The sequence below is a fragment of the Acanthopagrus latus genome, chromosome 3, assembly GCF_904848185.1.
Source record: "Acanthopagrus latus isolate v.2019 chromosome 3, fAcaLat1.1, whole genome shotgun sequence".
In the NCBI taxonomy this organism is placed as follows: domain Eukaryota; kingdom Metazoa; phylum Chordata; class Actinopteri; order Spariformes; family Sparidae; genus Acanthopagrus; species Acanthopagrus latus.
In genome coordinates, this window is record NC_051041.1 from 16,281,403 (window position 1) to 16,294,013 (window position 12,611).

A 12,611-nucleotide genomic window follows, 5' to 3' on the forward strand; every position below is an offset into this window, starting at 1 on the left:
CAGATGCATACAAGTTAGTGTAGATCCATGACTGTGTGTGTGTACACTCAAAGACAGAATTATATCTATGGATTTTGTTAATTAGATATATAAAGCTGTGCATACGTACATTATGGAAACTGAAGCATGTCCAGAAACTGTATTTGCATTCTCACAATCATCTATAAATGGATGCAGAAACACTCTTAACCACTCTTGTAAACTGATACTTGTGCTTGTTCCACCACCATGTTCAGGAAGAACAGAAAATAGAAAGTGCTGCCCAGTTGAACTTCTTGTGTTTCATCAGATGGTCTTCCAATAAGAAGACCCTTTAGATAGCCCATACCTGTAAACCATCATCATAGTATTGTCTCAACTCAACTCTCAACTCAACTTATAAAGCACTTTAAACAGCCACAGCTGGGACAAAGTGTTGTACATAAATAAGAAATAGAACATAAAACATTAAAAAAAAACATAAAAGATAACATAAAAACAATAAAACAATAACAATGTTAAAACAATAAAAACAAAACACTAAAACAAGAGCAGAATCTCATTCTGGGTCGAATGCCAAAGAATACAAATGGGTTTTAAGATGAGTTTTAAAAATGGACAATGAGGGGGCTTGTCTGATGTGCAGCAGGAGGTCACTCCATAGTTTGGGACCAGCCTTAGAAAAAACTATCCCTTCTGAGTTTCCGCTTAGACCTTGGTACCTCCAGGAGCAGCTGGTCAGCTGACCTGAGACGCCAGGCAGGAGCATAGAGATGGTGCAGCTCAGAGAGGTAAGATGGGGCAAGACCATTTAAAGATTTAAAAACAAATAAAAGCTTAAAATTAACTCTAAAGGGCAAAGGCAGCCAGTTGAGGGAGGCCATAATGGGAGTAATGTGCTCCCTCTTACGTGCTCTGGTTAAGAGGCAAGCAGCAGTTTCTTGGACTAACTGGAGACGTGTGAGGGAGGACTGGCTGTCTCCAAAGTAAAGGCAGGAACACACCGGCCCAGCCGTCGGACGTCTGAGCCATTGGATTCTCTGATTGGTGGTGTGCTAGCGAATCAGCGCAATGTGTGGGAGGGTCGGAATACTGTGTGCGCATTGGTTTTCAATGCACTTTGTTCCGTCATTCCCCGTTGTCATGCTTTGCAGTAAGGGCATGAGACTAGTTGTTATGTCCGTTCAGGACGAATTAATTGTGTTCATTTGGTAATGCCTCGCTGCATGTTTGGTATGCAGCTGTTTTATCTGAAATAGTTAAGTTTCGTTTTGAAAGTAAAAGAGAGTCCTGTGTGTAAGCCTCTCGTTTACAACTCACAACACAAGCGCCACCAGCTTATTGCATCTCACGCAAGCGCAGAACACTACTGTGCAGTAGGCAGCACGTCGAAGCCGTGTGTCTCAATGCAACTTTTCTGCCGAAGGGGTCAGACAAGAGGCAACAGAGCGGTAGGAGAGTGGTCGGATAAGGCAGTTGGACATCTGGGCGGTGTGTGGGGGCCTTAAAGTGCATTGCAGTAATCCAGCTGAGATGTAATGAAGACGTGGATTACTGTTTCAAAGCTTTTGTGCGAGAAAGGGCTTCAACTTTGCCAGCTGCTTAAGGTGAGAAAAGCTGGACTTAACTATTGCACCAATTTGCCAATTCATTTTAAAATCACTGTCCATCTTAAAACCCAAGTTTGAGACTGTTGGCTTCATATTGTGTGCGAAAGGGCCCAAGTCAATAAGGGGGGTTCACAAGAGCCGTTCAGACCAAACACCATCACTTCTGTTTTCATTTCATTAAAATTTAAAACATTCAGTTACAACCAGGCTTTAACCCTCTGAATCCCAAGAAGTTTCTGGCTGTTTTTTGCTTCTGTCACATTTTTACTCTCTGAGGTCTCTTCAGTGAAATATGAAGTCCTACACCTCTATGGGTTCAGGACAACCATGGCTAAAGCCAGATGTAACTCATCAATATCTCCTAAACAGTATAACATCATCAAAATGCAATAAATCATTCAATTAAAAAAAGAACATTGAAATTTTCTAAATATGTATTTTCAAAACAATGAGGAACCGTGAATAACTATGTACAACATATTTCAAGGTGCACACAAATCTGTCGTCCACAGAATAACGTTTCTGAGCCATTTTCCCTTCCCTTCCTTTATTATTTGATCAAATAAAATAGATTTGCAACTAAAAAAGAGATCTGAGTGCAAAAAAGTGTAAGTGGCACTCACATTTTTTTTTTGAGGGTTAGGGTTAAAAGCAGAATAGGTTGCAATTGAAAAAAAGATATGAGAGAACACATTTCTTCAACTTTAATCAAAACTAATGTTTGTAAGTAAAAACATATGACCATTTTGCTTGCAAATCAGTCCTCTTTGCTTGTGAGTTCTAAAGTTTTGCTTGCGAATTCAACTACACTTGATGGGCGGGGCCTACGCTGGTGGATGAGAGAAGAGTTTCTATTGGTTGGTTTGATCTGGTTCCAGCGCCAGCTACGTCTCCCACATTACACCCACTTCTCTCTTGTGCTGTGCTGTTTGGAGACAAGCCTGTTGTTCTTTAAACATTTCCCATAAGTAATGAATTGCACTATATATCGTTTGCTACAGTTTTTTTCGGTTTTTTATGCCTGTCATTTAAAAATACGTGGTATTTCGAGCCCGCTGGCAGGATTTGGGATTCTGAGGGTTAATGTCTTAAAGACATAACAGAAGTGGCTTCAGACAGAAGGCATTTTTCTTCCTCAGCGGCACATAAATCTGGCTGTCGTTAGCATAACAATGAAAAGATATGCCATGCCTTCTCAGGATGGAACCCAGGGGAAGCAGATATAGTGAGAAAAGCAGGGGCCCTAAAATTGAACCCTGTGGAACAGCATATGACAGTGGAGCAAAGCGGGACTCAGAGCCACCAAGGCTTACACACATAGTACTTCCTGCAAGATAGGATCTAAACCAATCCAGGGCACTACCACAAATGCCCACTAGGTGCAGCAACTAAGACAATAACATATTGTGGTCCACAGTATCAGACTCCGCAGTTAGGTCCAGCAAGACAACGATCACATAGTCTCCAGAGTCATTCACCAGGAGGTTGTCATTGAAAACTCTTAGCAGAACTGACTCCGCACTATGCCGTGTTTTAAACCAGACTAGAAGATCTTCAGGATATCATGCTCATCCAGGAATGACTTCAACTGAGCATGGACAACTTGGGGTTGCACCACAGCATGTTTAAAAATTTGGGGGACAACACCAGAAGGCAGACTGCTTTAATAATGGCCAGAACTGACTGCCCTATACTAGGGAAAATCTCTTTAATAAAGTGAAGTGGGACAGTGTCATAGGGAGAGCCTGATGGCTTAATCTGGCCAACCACATCTTCTAAAGCCATCAGAGACACAGGCTCAAACAAATCAAGCACAGCTGAGCAAGGAACAAGGTCAGAGGGGTCAGATGAAAACCCTTGCAGTAGCAACCTTATCAATGAAGAAATGCAGGAAACTATTGCACATTTCAGGGGATTCCTCTGTGCACGCAGGTTGAGGGGGATCACGAACAGATTCCGTGGTTTTAAATAACACATGGGTTGTGACAATTTGACTCAATAAGGTTTGACAGGTACTCTCTTCTGGCCTCTTTGACAGTGCTCTGGTAGTAGCGCCAACAGTCCTTTAGGATTTGGTGAGAAACCTGCAGCATGTCTTTCTTCCACTCCAAATTAAAAGAGTCAATAAGGCTTAAAAAGTTCTTCACCAACAGTTTATCAGGACAACACACGAATGTTAAAATCCCCAACAAGGAGGACACGATCATACTTCGGCATAATTTCAGCCAGAAGATCAGAGAAGTCATTTACGAAGTCTTTATTGTATTTGGGTGGTCGATAGATGACGGCACACAGCACCGGGTCAGATTGACTCACCATACAAATTTGCTTCAAAGCTGGAAAATATGGATGAGACAGCACGCTGCCTACATTTAAAACCATCAGTTGCCTCCTCCACGACCTGATGACCACGGGGAGTTAAAATAAGAACAGTTCGATCAGTTCGATCAGAAGACTGCACTCACTGGCGCCAATCCATGACTCTGTCACACAGAGACAATCCAGGCCACGGGAGTTAAGAAATCCCTTGGGATAAACATTTTGTTCACCGGTGATCTGGCGTTCACCAAGCCAAACCTGGCGGGAGCCAGGAGCTTCTATTTGGTGGATCGGGGAGCCCGTGGCAGCGTCCTCAGGAGCCAGGGGTTCACGCCGTGCTGAGAAAGCCGAGGAGGGCAGGGGCGATGGGACCGGAGTCCCTCAAACGAGCCAGTGACCGGTACAAGGCAGGTGTCTATGGGATCCAGGAAATGCTGAGGCATGACGAAGGGATGAATTAACCCATGTCCTGTCTGGGAAATGGACAAAGATCGTGCCAGCCAGACTTTCAGCTTCACCAGCCAGCCGACGACGGGGGACGGTGACGCTTCCGCTGAGGAGGTGGATCCGAGGTAGCGGGGGCACAGTTTTCTGTTCACTGTGCTTAAATGCACCTAAATCTCTAACATAATGTGGAAGATCCAAAAGAGACTGGCGATCATACACCAGCAGAGGTTCGATCACATGTTTATCTCCAGCTCCTTCTTCCTCCCTCCACCAGGCAGCCTGACAGTGTTGCTGTCCTCCTTGGACAAACGCTGAAGCTCAGTTTGATTTTTTTCGCCAATCTCTCACGTTCTTGACTGGTACTCCCGATTGCCAGTCCACTCCTGCAATAGCAGTTCTTTTGAGTAGCTGCGCATGTGTCTAAGTGTGTATGTGCGTGCGCATGCATGCAGTGCACATGAGCATGCGGTTTTGTTTAGGGGCACAACAAAAAAATATTTGCAACGGGGTCTATCACCATGATGTTACACCACTGGGGTACACACACTGTCTGTGTCTACACACTGTGTACACATCTGGATCATCTTGATACGCCACAGTTGTCAGTTGGAAGGATTCTCCTCTCTTGGGGGAGATTCTCTTGGCAGAGGAGATGTGCTCACTAACAGACTGTAAGAAGATTTTTCTCAAAATTTGAGAACATTTGTTTTGTGTGTCATAGATTGTTTATTTCTTTTGGTGCCTGCTGCTTTTACATTGTTTTGGCACCTCCCTTCATGAGTTCAACACTGAAGTATCATAAAATAAACCTTGTCAGTTAACTGTAGCAGAGCTTGGCTTTTGAACTGAAACTGAATCAGTTTGTCTCTGTCACTCCATTTTTCATCCATCCACCAGATGCCCTCATACTGTCCCACCTTTCCCCATCACCTGGCATCACCCATCTACACACCTGTTCCTACTTCCCTCATCTAATCTGCAATGTCCTGGCCTGTCCACTACATCAATCCAGCTACAAACATGTATCTGCTGTTTACCACTACTTCTTTGCCATATACTTTGACAGAAGTAATAGTAATAGAGAAGAGGTCAGGGTACTGTATGTGTCTGCATTTCAAAAGCACAAAACTGTCACGTAACAGAGACAAGTGATTGAGCAGAGGCAACTGAAACTTACAAAGGCTGCAGATAAAAATCTGGTTTCAGGTAAACATGGGAAATAGTCACCACTCACTTGATGGATATTAAACTTGAATATTTAATGTTATCTCACTGGATAGTGTCTCTATATCCAAACTATCAAATAAAAGAAAGTATGAATTTTTTTTTTATGGAAGCGAATCAGTTCCAAAATTAAAATTAAAATGGATTAATGAAATGCTTTTTCATTTTCAGAATATAGCTGCATTTTTTGACTCATAAATAAAATTAGTAATAAATCATCCAAATTGCATTTTCATTTTCTTCTTCAAGACTGATCATTTTGTAACTTAATTAAAATGATTAAGACAATTGCATTTGAGTTTTAATTTTTTAAAAGATGCCCCAGCAAATTAGTACCAACATACAATTTGAAATGTCACATTTGAAAATTAAAATGCATTAGCAGAAATGCTTTTTCATTTTAAGGTCATCGCAGCATTATGTGACTCATAAATAGAATGAGTAATAAATCATCCAAATTGCATTTTCATGTTCTTCTTCAAGACTGCTCATGTTGTAACTTAATTAAAATTATAAAGAAAATTGCATTTGAGATTTAATTTTCAAAAGATGCCCCAGCAAATAGGTACCAAAATTCAATTTGAAATGTCAAATTTGCAAATTAAAATGCATTAGCAGAAATGCTTTTTCATTTTAAGGTCATCGCAGCATTATGTGACTCACAAATAAAATGAGTAATAAATCATCCAAATTGCATATTCATTTTCTTCTTCAAGTCTGCTCATTTTGTCACACCACTAAAAGAAAACTGCTTTGTTTGTTTTCAAGCCCGCCCCCAAAAATGTTTCAAAATTCAATTTGAATTCGCAATCCCAAGCGGCGCAGGAGAGTGACGTCAGCGGCCTCTGTTCCTCTTCAGCCCCAGTCTGACCGACCGTGCTACGCATCTACGTCAGGGGGCGGCGGTGTGCATATTAGATGCTGGAGCAAGAGGAGAGGCAACAGGAGAGTGTGAAGGCTGTGTTGGTAGCATAGACTGTGGTACATGTTCTCAGAAACAGCAGGAAAATCACCACCATGTCCAGTTCTCTACTGCGGTCAAGCCAGCCATGGTTTGCGTTTGCTTGGTCAAATCAGCCACACATTTTTTTCCAGTACGCAAATGCTCTAACGTATCAGTGCTGGACCATAAGTCGACATCACCCCATATTGGATGTGGCAGCTTAGCCCTGTGAACTACCTATTTGCTTGGGCATCTTTTGAAAATTAAATGCGATTTTCTTCATCATTTTAATTAAGTTACGAAAAGAGCAGAATTGAAGAAGAAAATGAAAATGCAATTTGGATGATTTATTACTCATTTTATCTATGAGTCAAAAAATGCAGCTATATTCTGAAAATGAAAAAGCATTTCTATTAATCCATTTTAATTTGAATTATGGAACAGATTTGCTTCCATATTTTTTGTCATGTCACCTTGGACTTGGATGTGCACACTATCCACTTTGCTTGCAAATAAATCTTTATTTCAATTTGAGTTCGCAGCTGATATTTACCCTCTGCTGTGGCATCCACAAGGAATTTCTCTGCACGAGGAGCTTGGGGTGTGTCTGCCCTGAAAAAGTACCGAGTGATGGGAGGCTGCAAGCCCTCCTGACCACTTGTTACCTCAGCCAGCTCACAGAATAGAGTCACCCTCTCCTGTAGGAGCTCCAGCATTTCCCGGTCCTTCTGTTGGAGGTCACCTGAGGGTGGTTAGTGATTATTAATAAATTATGCATCTAACACAAATCATCTAAGACACATAGAGGATAATGTGCCCCAAGGTGCCATGTATGAAAAGAAATGTTGCTTTCTACACAGAGAAACCACAGAATGCACTGCCACACTTATACCACTAACTTATGGAAAGGGAGGCTTTGTTTATCTTGTCATTTGTTAACCCCTGGTGGGTGCAATACCACACTGAACTACCTGGTTTTATGACTGGAAAATCAATGCTATGGTTATTTCCCATACTCAAGGTATTATACATCTCGAACACTGTAATACCTGTCAGACAGTCAGCAATAAGTACTTTTGGTAGTCATGGTTCAAACAGTGTCAAATGTCAAAGAGAAAAAATGAGAAACTACTGAATCAAAGGTAAATGCAGACATGGTGGTATTACTAAGACAAATAAAAGATGAAAGTGGAAGCAATGATCACGAATTTGAATGTGCAGCTAGAAAAAAAGTCCATTTCAAGCAAAAATGGGGATGGGGATGGTCATCTTACAGATACAACAACTTTCAAATCAACATATCTTTAAAATAACATGATTAACATCAGATGAACAGCTACTACCAGTTACTCTTGATCATCTTCGTATCGTTTTATACTTTATATATATTTGGGGTTGGGAGATTTTTTTTTAAGATGGTAGTATGAACTCTTGATACATTGAAAATTAAAGAATAATTCAAGGTCACTCAGAAATACATGGAACTAAGTTCAAATGAGTGGGACTGTGTGCTCATTAGTGCCACATGTGCGTTTTTTTATTTGAATGTATGATCAGTGTTCGTCTCCTCACCCTTGAGTCTCCTCAGATGGGCCTTATATTCAGTCTCTATGAGGGGGAACTCCTCTCTTGAAGGGCACCTGAACAAAAAACCATACAGATCCTGTTATCAGTGATATGATGGACATGGATTTTGTTAAGGTTTGTTTTTGTACATTTTAAAATTGTATTTACTGATGCAAGATACAGAGATATAGCACCAATGATACACAATCACAGATCATGTCATGCACAAGAGTTAAAGGTAAACTGCAGTTCATTATAGCCTGGCCTTAACTTCTGTTGTTGTGTCACCAGTTTACCGACAGGAGGAGAGCTCAGAGATTACTTTTTGACATTTGGGATTAAAAAGGGGATTTATTTTCAACAGTGATCCACGGACATTACCTCCATTGTCGGGTTTACGTTTATGTTGAAGCTGGAAGGGGAAATTGACTGTGAATACACTAATGAAAAACAATAATTGTTGATTAAAATCTGATCACTCATTAATATTCAGAGTCAGTGTACGAGTACAAGAAACATTAAAAGTCAAATATATTGTGTTCAACTGCAAGTCTGATTCCAAGCCTTATTCTTAACATAAGAACACAACATGGTGTCAGAAGAGGTTGTTTTCTTTGTCCACGAGAGACACGAGACGTCGTAACGCTTTGCTGTAACTCTGCTGTGGAAAGGAGAAAAGTTGCATCGAGTGAACTGAAGTTTAACGTTAGCTCAGCATGGACCAGTTCAAGCCCCCTTCACCGCTCGTGCTCACCAGCAATTTAAGCGAGAATTGGCGTCGCTGGGAGCAACGTTTTAAGCTGTACATGACAGCCATAGGTGGAGATGAGTAGGAAGAACCGGTGAAAATTACTATCATGCTGCACACGGTGGGAGAGGATGCTCTAGAGGTGTACAATACCCTCGAAGTTGAACCTGCGGGCGAGGAGGCCACACTGACGGAGGTTTTGGATGAATTCAGGAAATACTGCATACCAAAGAAAAACATCGTGTTTGAACGCCATCAGTTTTGGTCGCAACCTATGCCAGAAGGAGTCAACGTTGACACGTTTGTCACTGAACTTCGTCAGAAATGTAAGAACTGTGAGTTTGGCGTGACTGAAAATGACATGATAAGAGATAAGTTTGTGTTTACTGTGCCTGATGCTCGCGTGAAGGAGAGACTGTAAAGAGAAACGGACTTGACTTTAGATAAAGCAGTTGACATTTGTAGAGCGGCAGAAGCTGCTAAATCTCAAATGCATGTGATGCAAACAGTGCAGTCAGAAGCAGCTGTTGAGGCACTAAAGGTGGCAACTAGCGCGGAGAAGCCGAAAGCAGGCAAGAGAGGAAAGCCAAGACCACCAGATAAATTAAAGGCACAAGAAGCTAATCAAAAAGCATGCAGAAAGTGCGGCGGGACGCATAAACCACGTCAATGTCCAGCTTTTGGTGCCACATGCCATAATTGTGGTAAGAGAAATCACTACGCCAAAGTGTGTACCTCACCTCATGAGAAGGTAGGCACTGTTAGAAGGGTGAATGATCTTGATAGAGAAGTTGAGTCTCTTTTCATAGGCACTATGTCCTGTGCAGATTCAAAACACACTGCTCAGCCAACATAACTGCCAACATAAAAAATACTACAGTCAAGTTTAAATTGGACACTGGTGCGGATGCAAATGTGCTACCGCTGAACATTTTCCAGAAGATTCCAGGTCCTACTCATCTGAAGCCCACCTGTATAGCTCTCGTTGCCTATGGAGGAGCACGTTTGAAACCAGAAGGTACTGTAAGTCTTACCTGTGAAATGGCCAAGATGAAGTCAGATCTACAATTCTTTGTCACAAAGCAGTCCTCCACTCCAATCCTGGGCAGGGAAGCATGTGAAAAGCTACTGCTGGTGAAAAGGATGGAGGAGACTGCAGGGCACCAGCCACAAAAGAAGAGCTGGTGGAAGCCTATCCATCTGTCTTCAGTGGCCTGGGCCAGTTTCCAGGGGTGCATCACATTCATATTGACCCCAACATGGCCCCAGTCGTACACGGCTGTAGAAAAATATCCATCGCTGTTATGGACAGGTTGAAGACGACACTGCAAGAACTTGTTGAGAGAGAAGTCTTAGAGCCTGTGACAGAGTCCATGGAGTGGGTGAATAACCTAGTCATTACAGAGAAGAAAAACGGGTCTCTGAGGGTATGTTTGGACCCTCGTGATCTGAATGAGGCTATTAAGAGGCAGCACTTCTCAATACCCACCCCGGAAGAGGTCCTGTGCAGGTTGTCTGGGAAATCCATTTTCACCATCTTAGATGAGAAGGATGGATATTGGCAAGTGAGACTTGACAAGCCCTCCTCAATGATGTGCACATTCAGTACACCGTGGGGCAGGTTTCGCTTTAAGAGACTTCCCTTTGGCATCAAGTCTGCCAGCGAGGTTTTCCAACAGAAACATTGTGAGACATTTGGAAGTATTGATGGAGTGCAGATAATAGCAGACGACATGATAATCGCTGCTGCGTCTGAGGAAGAGCATGATGCCATTCTACAGAAAGTCATGGACACTGCACAAACAGCCAACATAAAATTCAACAAAGAAAAAATCCAATACAAGGTGAACTCAGTCCGATACATGGGGCATGTCGTCACGTCCAAAGGTGTGAAACCTGATGAGTCCAAGGTGTTAGCCATCAAAAACATGCCACAGCCTGAGGACAAGAAAGGACTACAGAGGCTACTGGGAATGACAAGGTACCTCTGTCAATATATCCCAAACAAAGCCATGATAACAAGTCCACTCAGGCAGCTGTTAAGAAAAGATGCTGCTTGGCACTGGAACCATGAACACACTGATGCACTGGACAAGCTTAAGTCTGCTCTCGTGCAGGCCCCAGTGCTCCAGTTCTATGATCAGACCAAGCCACTTACCATACAATGTGATGCATCAAAAGATGGGCTGGGCGCCTGTCTGCTTCAGGAAGGTAGGCCGCTGTCTTACGCTTCACGAGCACTTACAGAATCTGAGAAGAATTATGCTCAGATAGAGAAAGAGCTGCTGGTGATAGCTTTCGCAACCAAGCGTTTTCATCAGTATGTTTATGGCAACACAGTGACAGTTCAATCTGATCACAAACCGCTTGAAGTCATCTTCAAGAAGCATCTGAGCAAGGCACCAGCACGGCTACAGCGCATGTTGTTGCAGCTCCAAAGATATGATTTGAGAATAACCTACACCTCTAGCAAGAACATGCATGTTGCTGATACCCTGTCCCGTGCTGTTGTCACTGAATGCAATGATGATGCGAAAGAGGATCTGTTTGAGGAGAGAGTTGTCCATGCAATGGAGGCCACAGCTGCATTAGACACCGACACTCTCACAACACTGAAGGCTGCCACGGCTACAGAAAGTGTGCTGCAACAGGTGATGGAAATGCACAATAAAGGCTGGCCTAGACCAAGGAGCAGTATTGCCATTGATCTACACCAGTACTGGCCTATGAAGGACTCCATCAGCATCAGGTACGGCATACTGATGACTGGTGATAGGATTGTGATTCCTCAGAGTGTGAGGCAGATGATGCTTGACAGACTGCACCTTGCACACAGGAATACAGCGGATGAAAGCACAGGCAAGAAAAGTGATATACTGGCCAGGGATGACTCGTGACATCAAGCACAAGGTGGAAAGTTGTGCTCCCTGTCAACAACTCCAGCCTAAGAATCACAAAGAGCCTCTGATTCCACATGAGGTACCTGAGCTGCCATGGCTGAAGATAGGGGCCGATATCTTCGAGCTTCATGAGCAGTCCTACCTTGTGATGGTGGATTACTTGTCGAAGTACCCAGAGTTGCTCCATCTACCTGACAAGACCGCCGACACAGTCATAAAGAAGGTAAAAGCAGTCTTCGCTAGACACGGAATTCCAAAAGAGCTGGTAAGCGATCATGTTCCTTTTGCTAGTCGTGAAATGAGAGAGTTTGCACGTTCATGGGGCATTAAGCTTATTCACTCCAGTCCTGGATATCTGCAGTCGAACAGCCTCGCAGAGAAGATGGTGCATACTGTAAAGCATGCAATGACGAAGGCAAAACAGATGGGTACAGACCCACACTTAGCTCTCCTATCACTAACAAACACCCCTGTGACTGGCACAGAGTTTTCGCCAGCACAAGTTCTGATGGGAAGAGTACTACAAAGCACGTTGCCAAGCTCCACAGCAGTGCTTCAACCAGCTGTCCCTGATGTATTTCACTCTAGGCTAAAACACCTACAAGCCAGACAAGAGCACTACTACAACCGCAAGCTGTTGTCTGAGTTCGCTCCTGGTACCACAGTTCACTTGGCTACACAGTGTGGATGGGAACCAGCTACTGTCTTAAACAAGAGAGGGGAACCACGTGCATATAATGTACAAACTCCTGCTGGTGTTACTTTCAGAAGAAACAGACGTCATCTGAGACGAAGCCACCTCAGTCTGCAGAGAGATGATGAACCTGAAATGCTGGAGCAACCAGGGTCTCCATAACAGGAGGATTCCGGGTCAC

The 12,611-nt window shown here is 43.0% G+C and overlaps 1 protein-coding gene across 1 annotated transcript in view; it reads right to left on the minus strand.

The window, feature by feature from the left end:
* Window positions 1–12,611, minus strand: part of arhgef1a (Rho guanine nucleotide exchange factor (GEF) 1a) — a 60,503-nt gene that overhangs the window by 10,101 nt on the left and 37,791 nt on the right. The window contains exons 15-16 of the mRNA XM_037093264.1: window positions 8,095–8,162; window positions 7,076–7,264 (exon numbers count right to left, since the gene is read on the minus strand). Of these exons, the coding sequence (XP_036949159.1) occupies window positions 7,076–7,264; window positions 8,095–8,162 (257 nt within the window). The remainder of the gene's footprint in view (window positions 1–7,075; window positions 7,265–8,094; window positions 8,163–12,611) is intronic.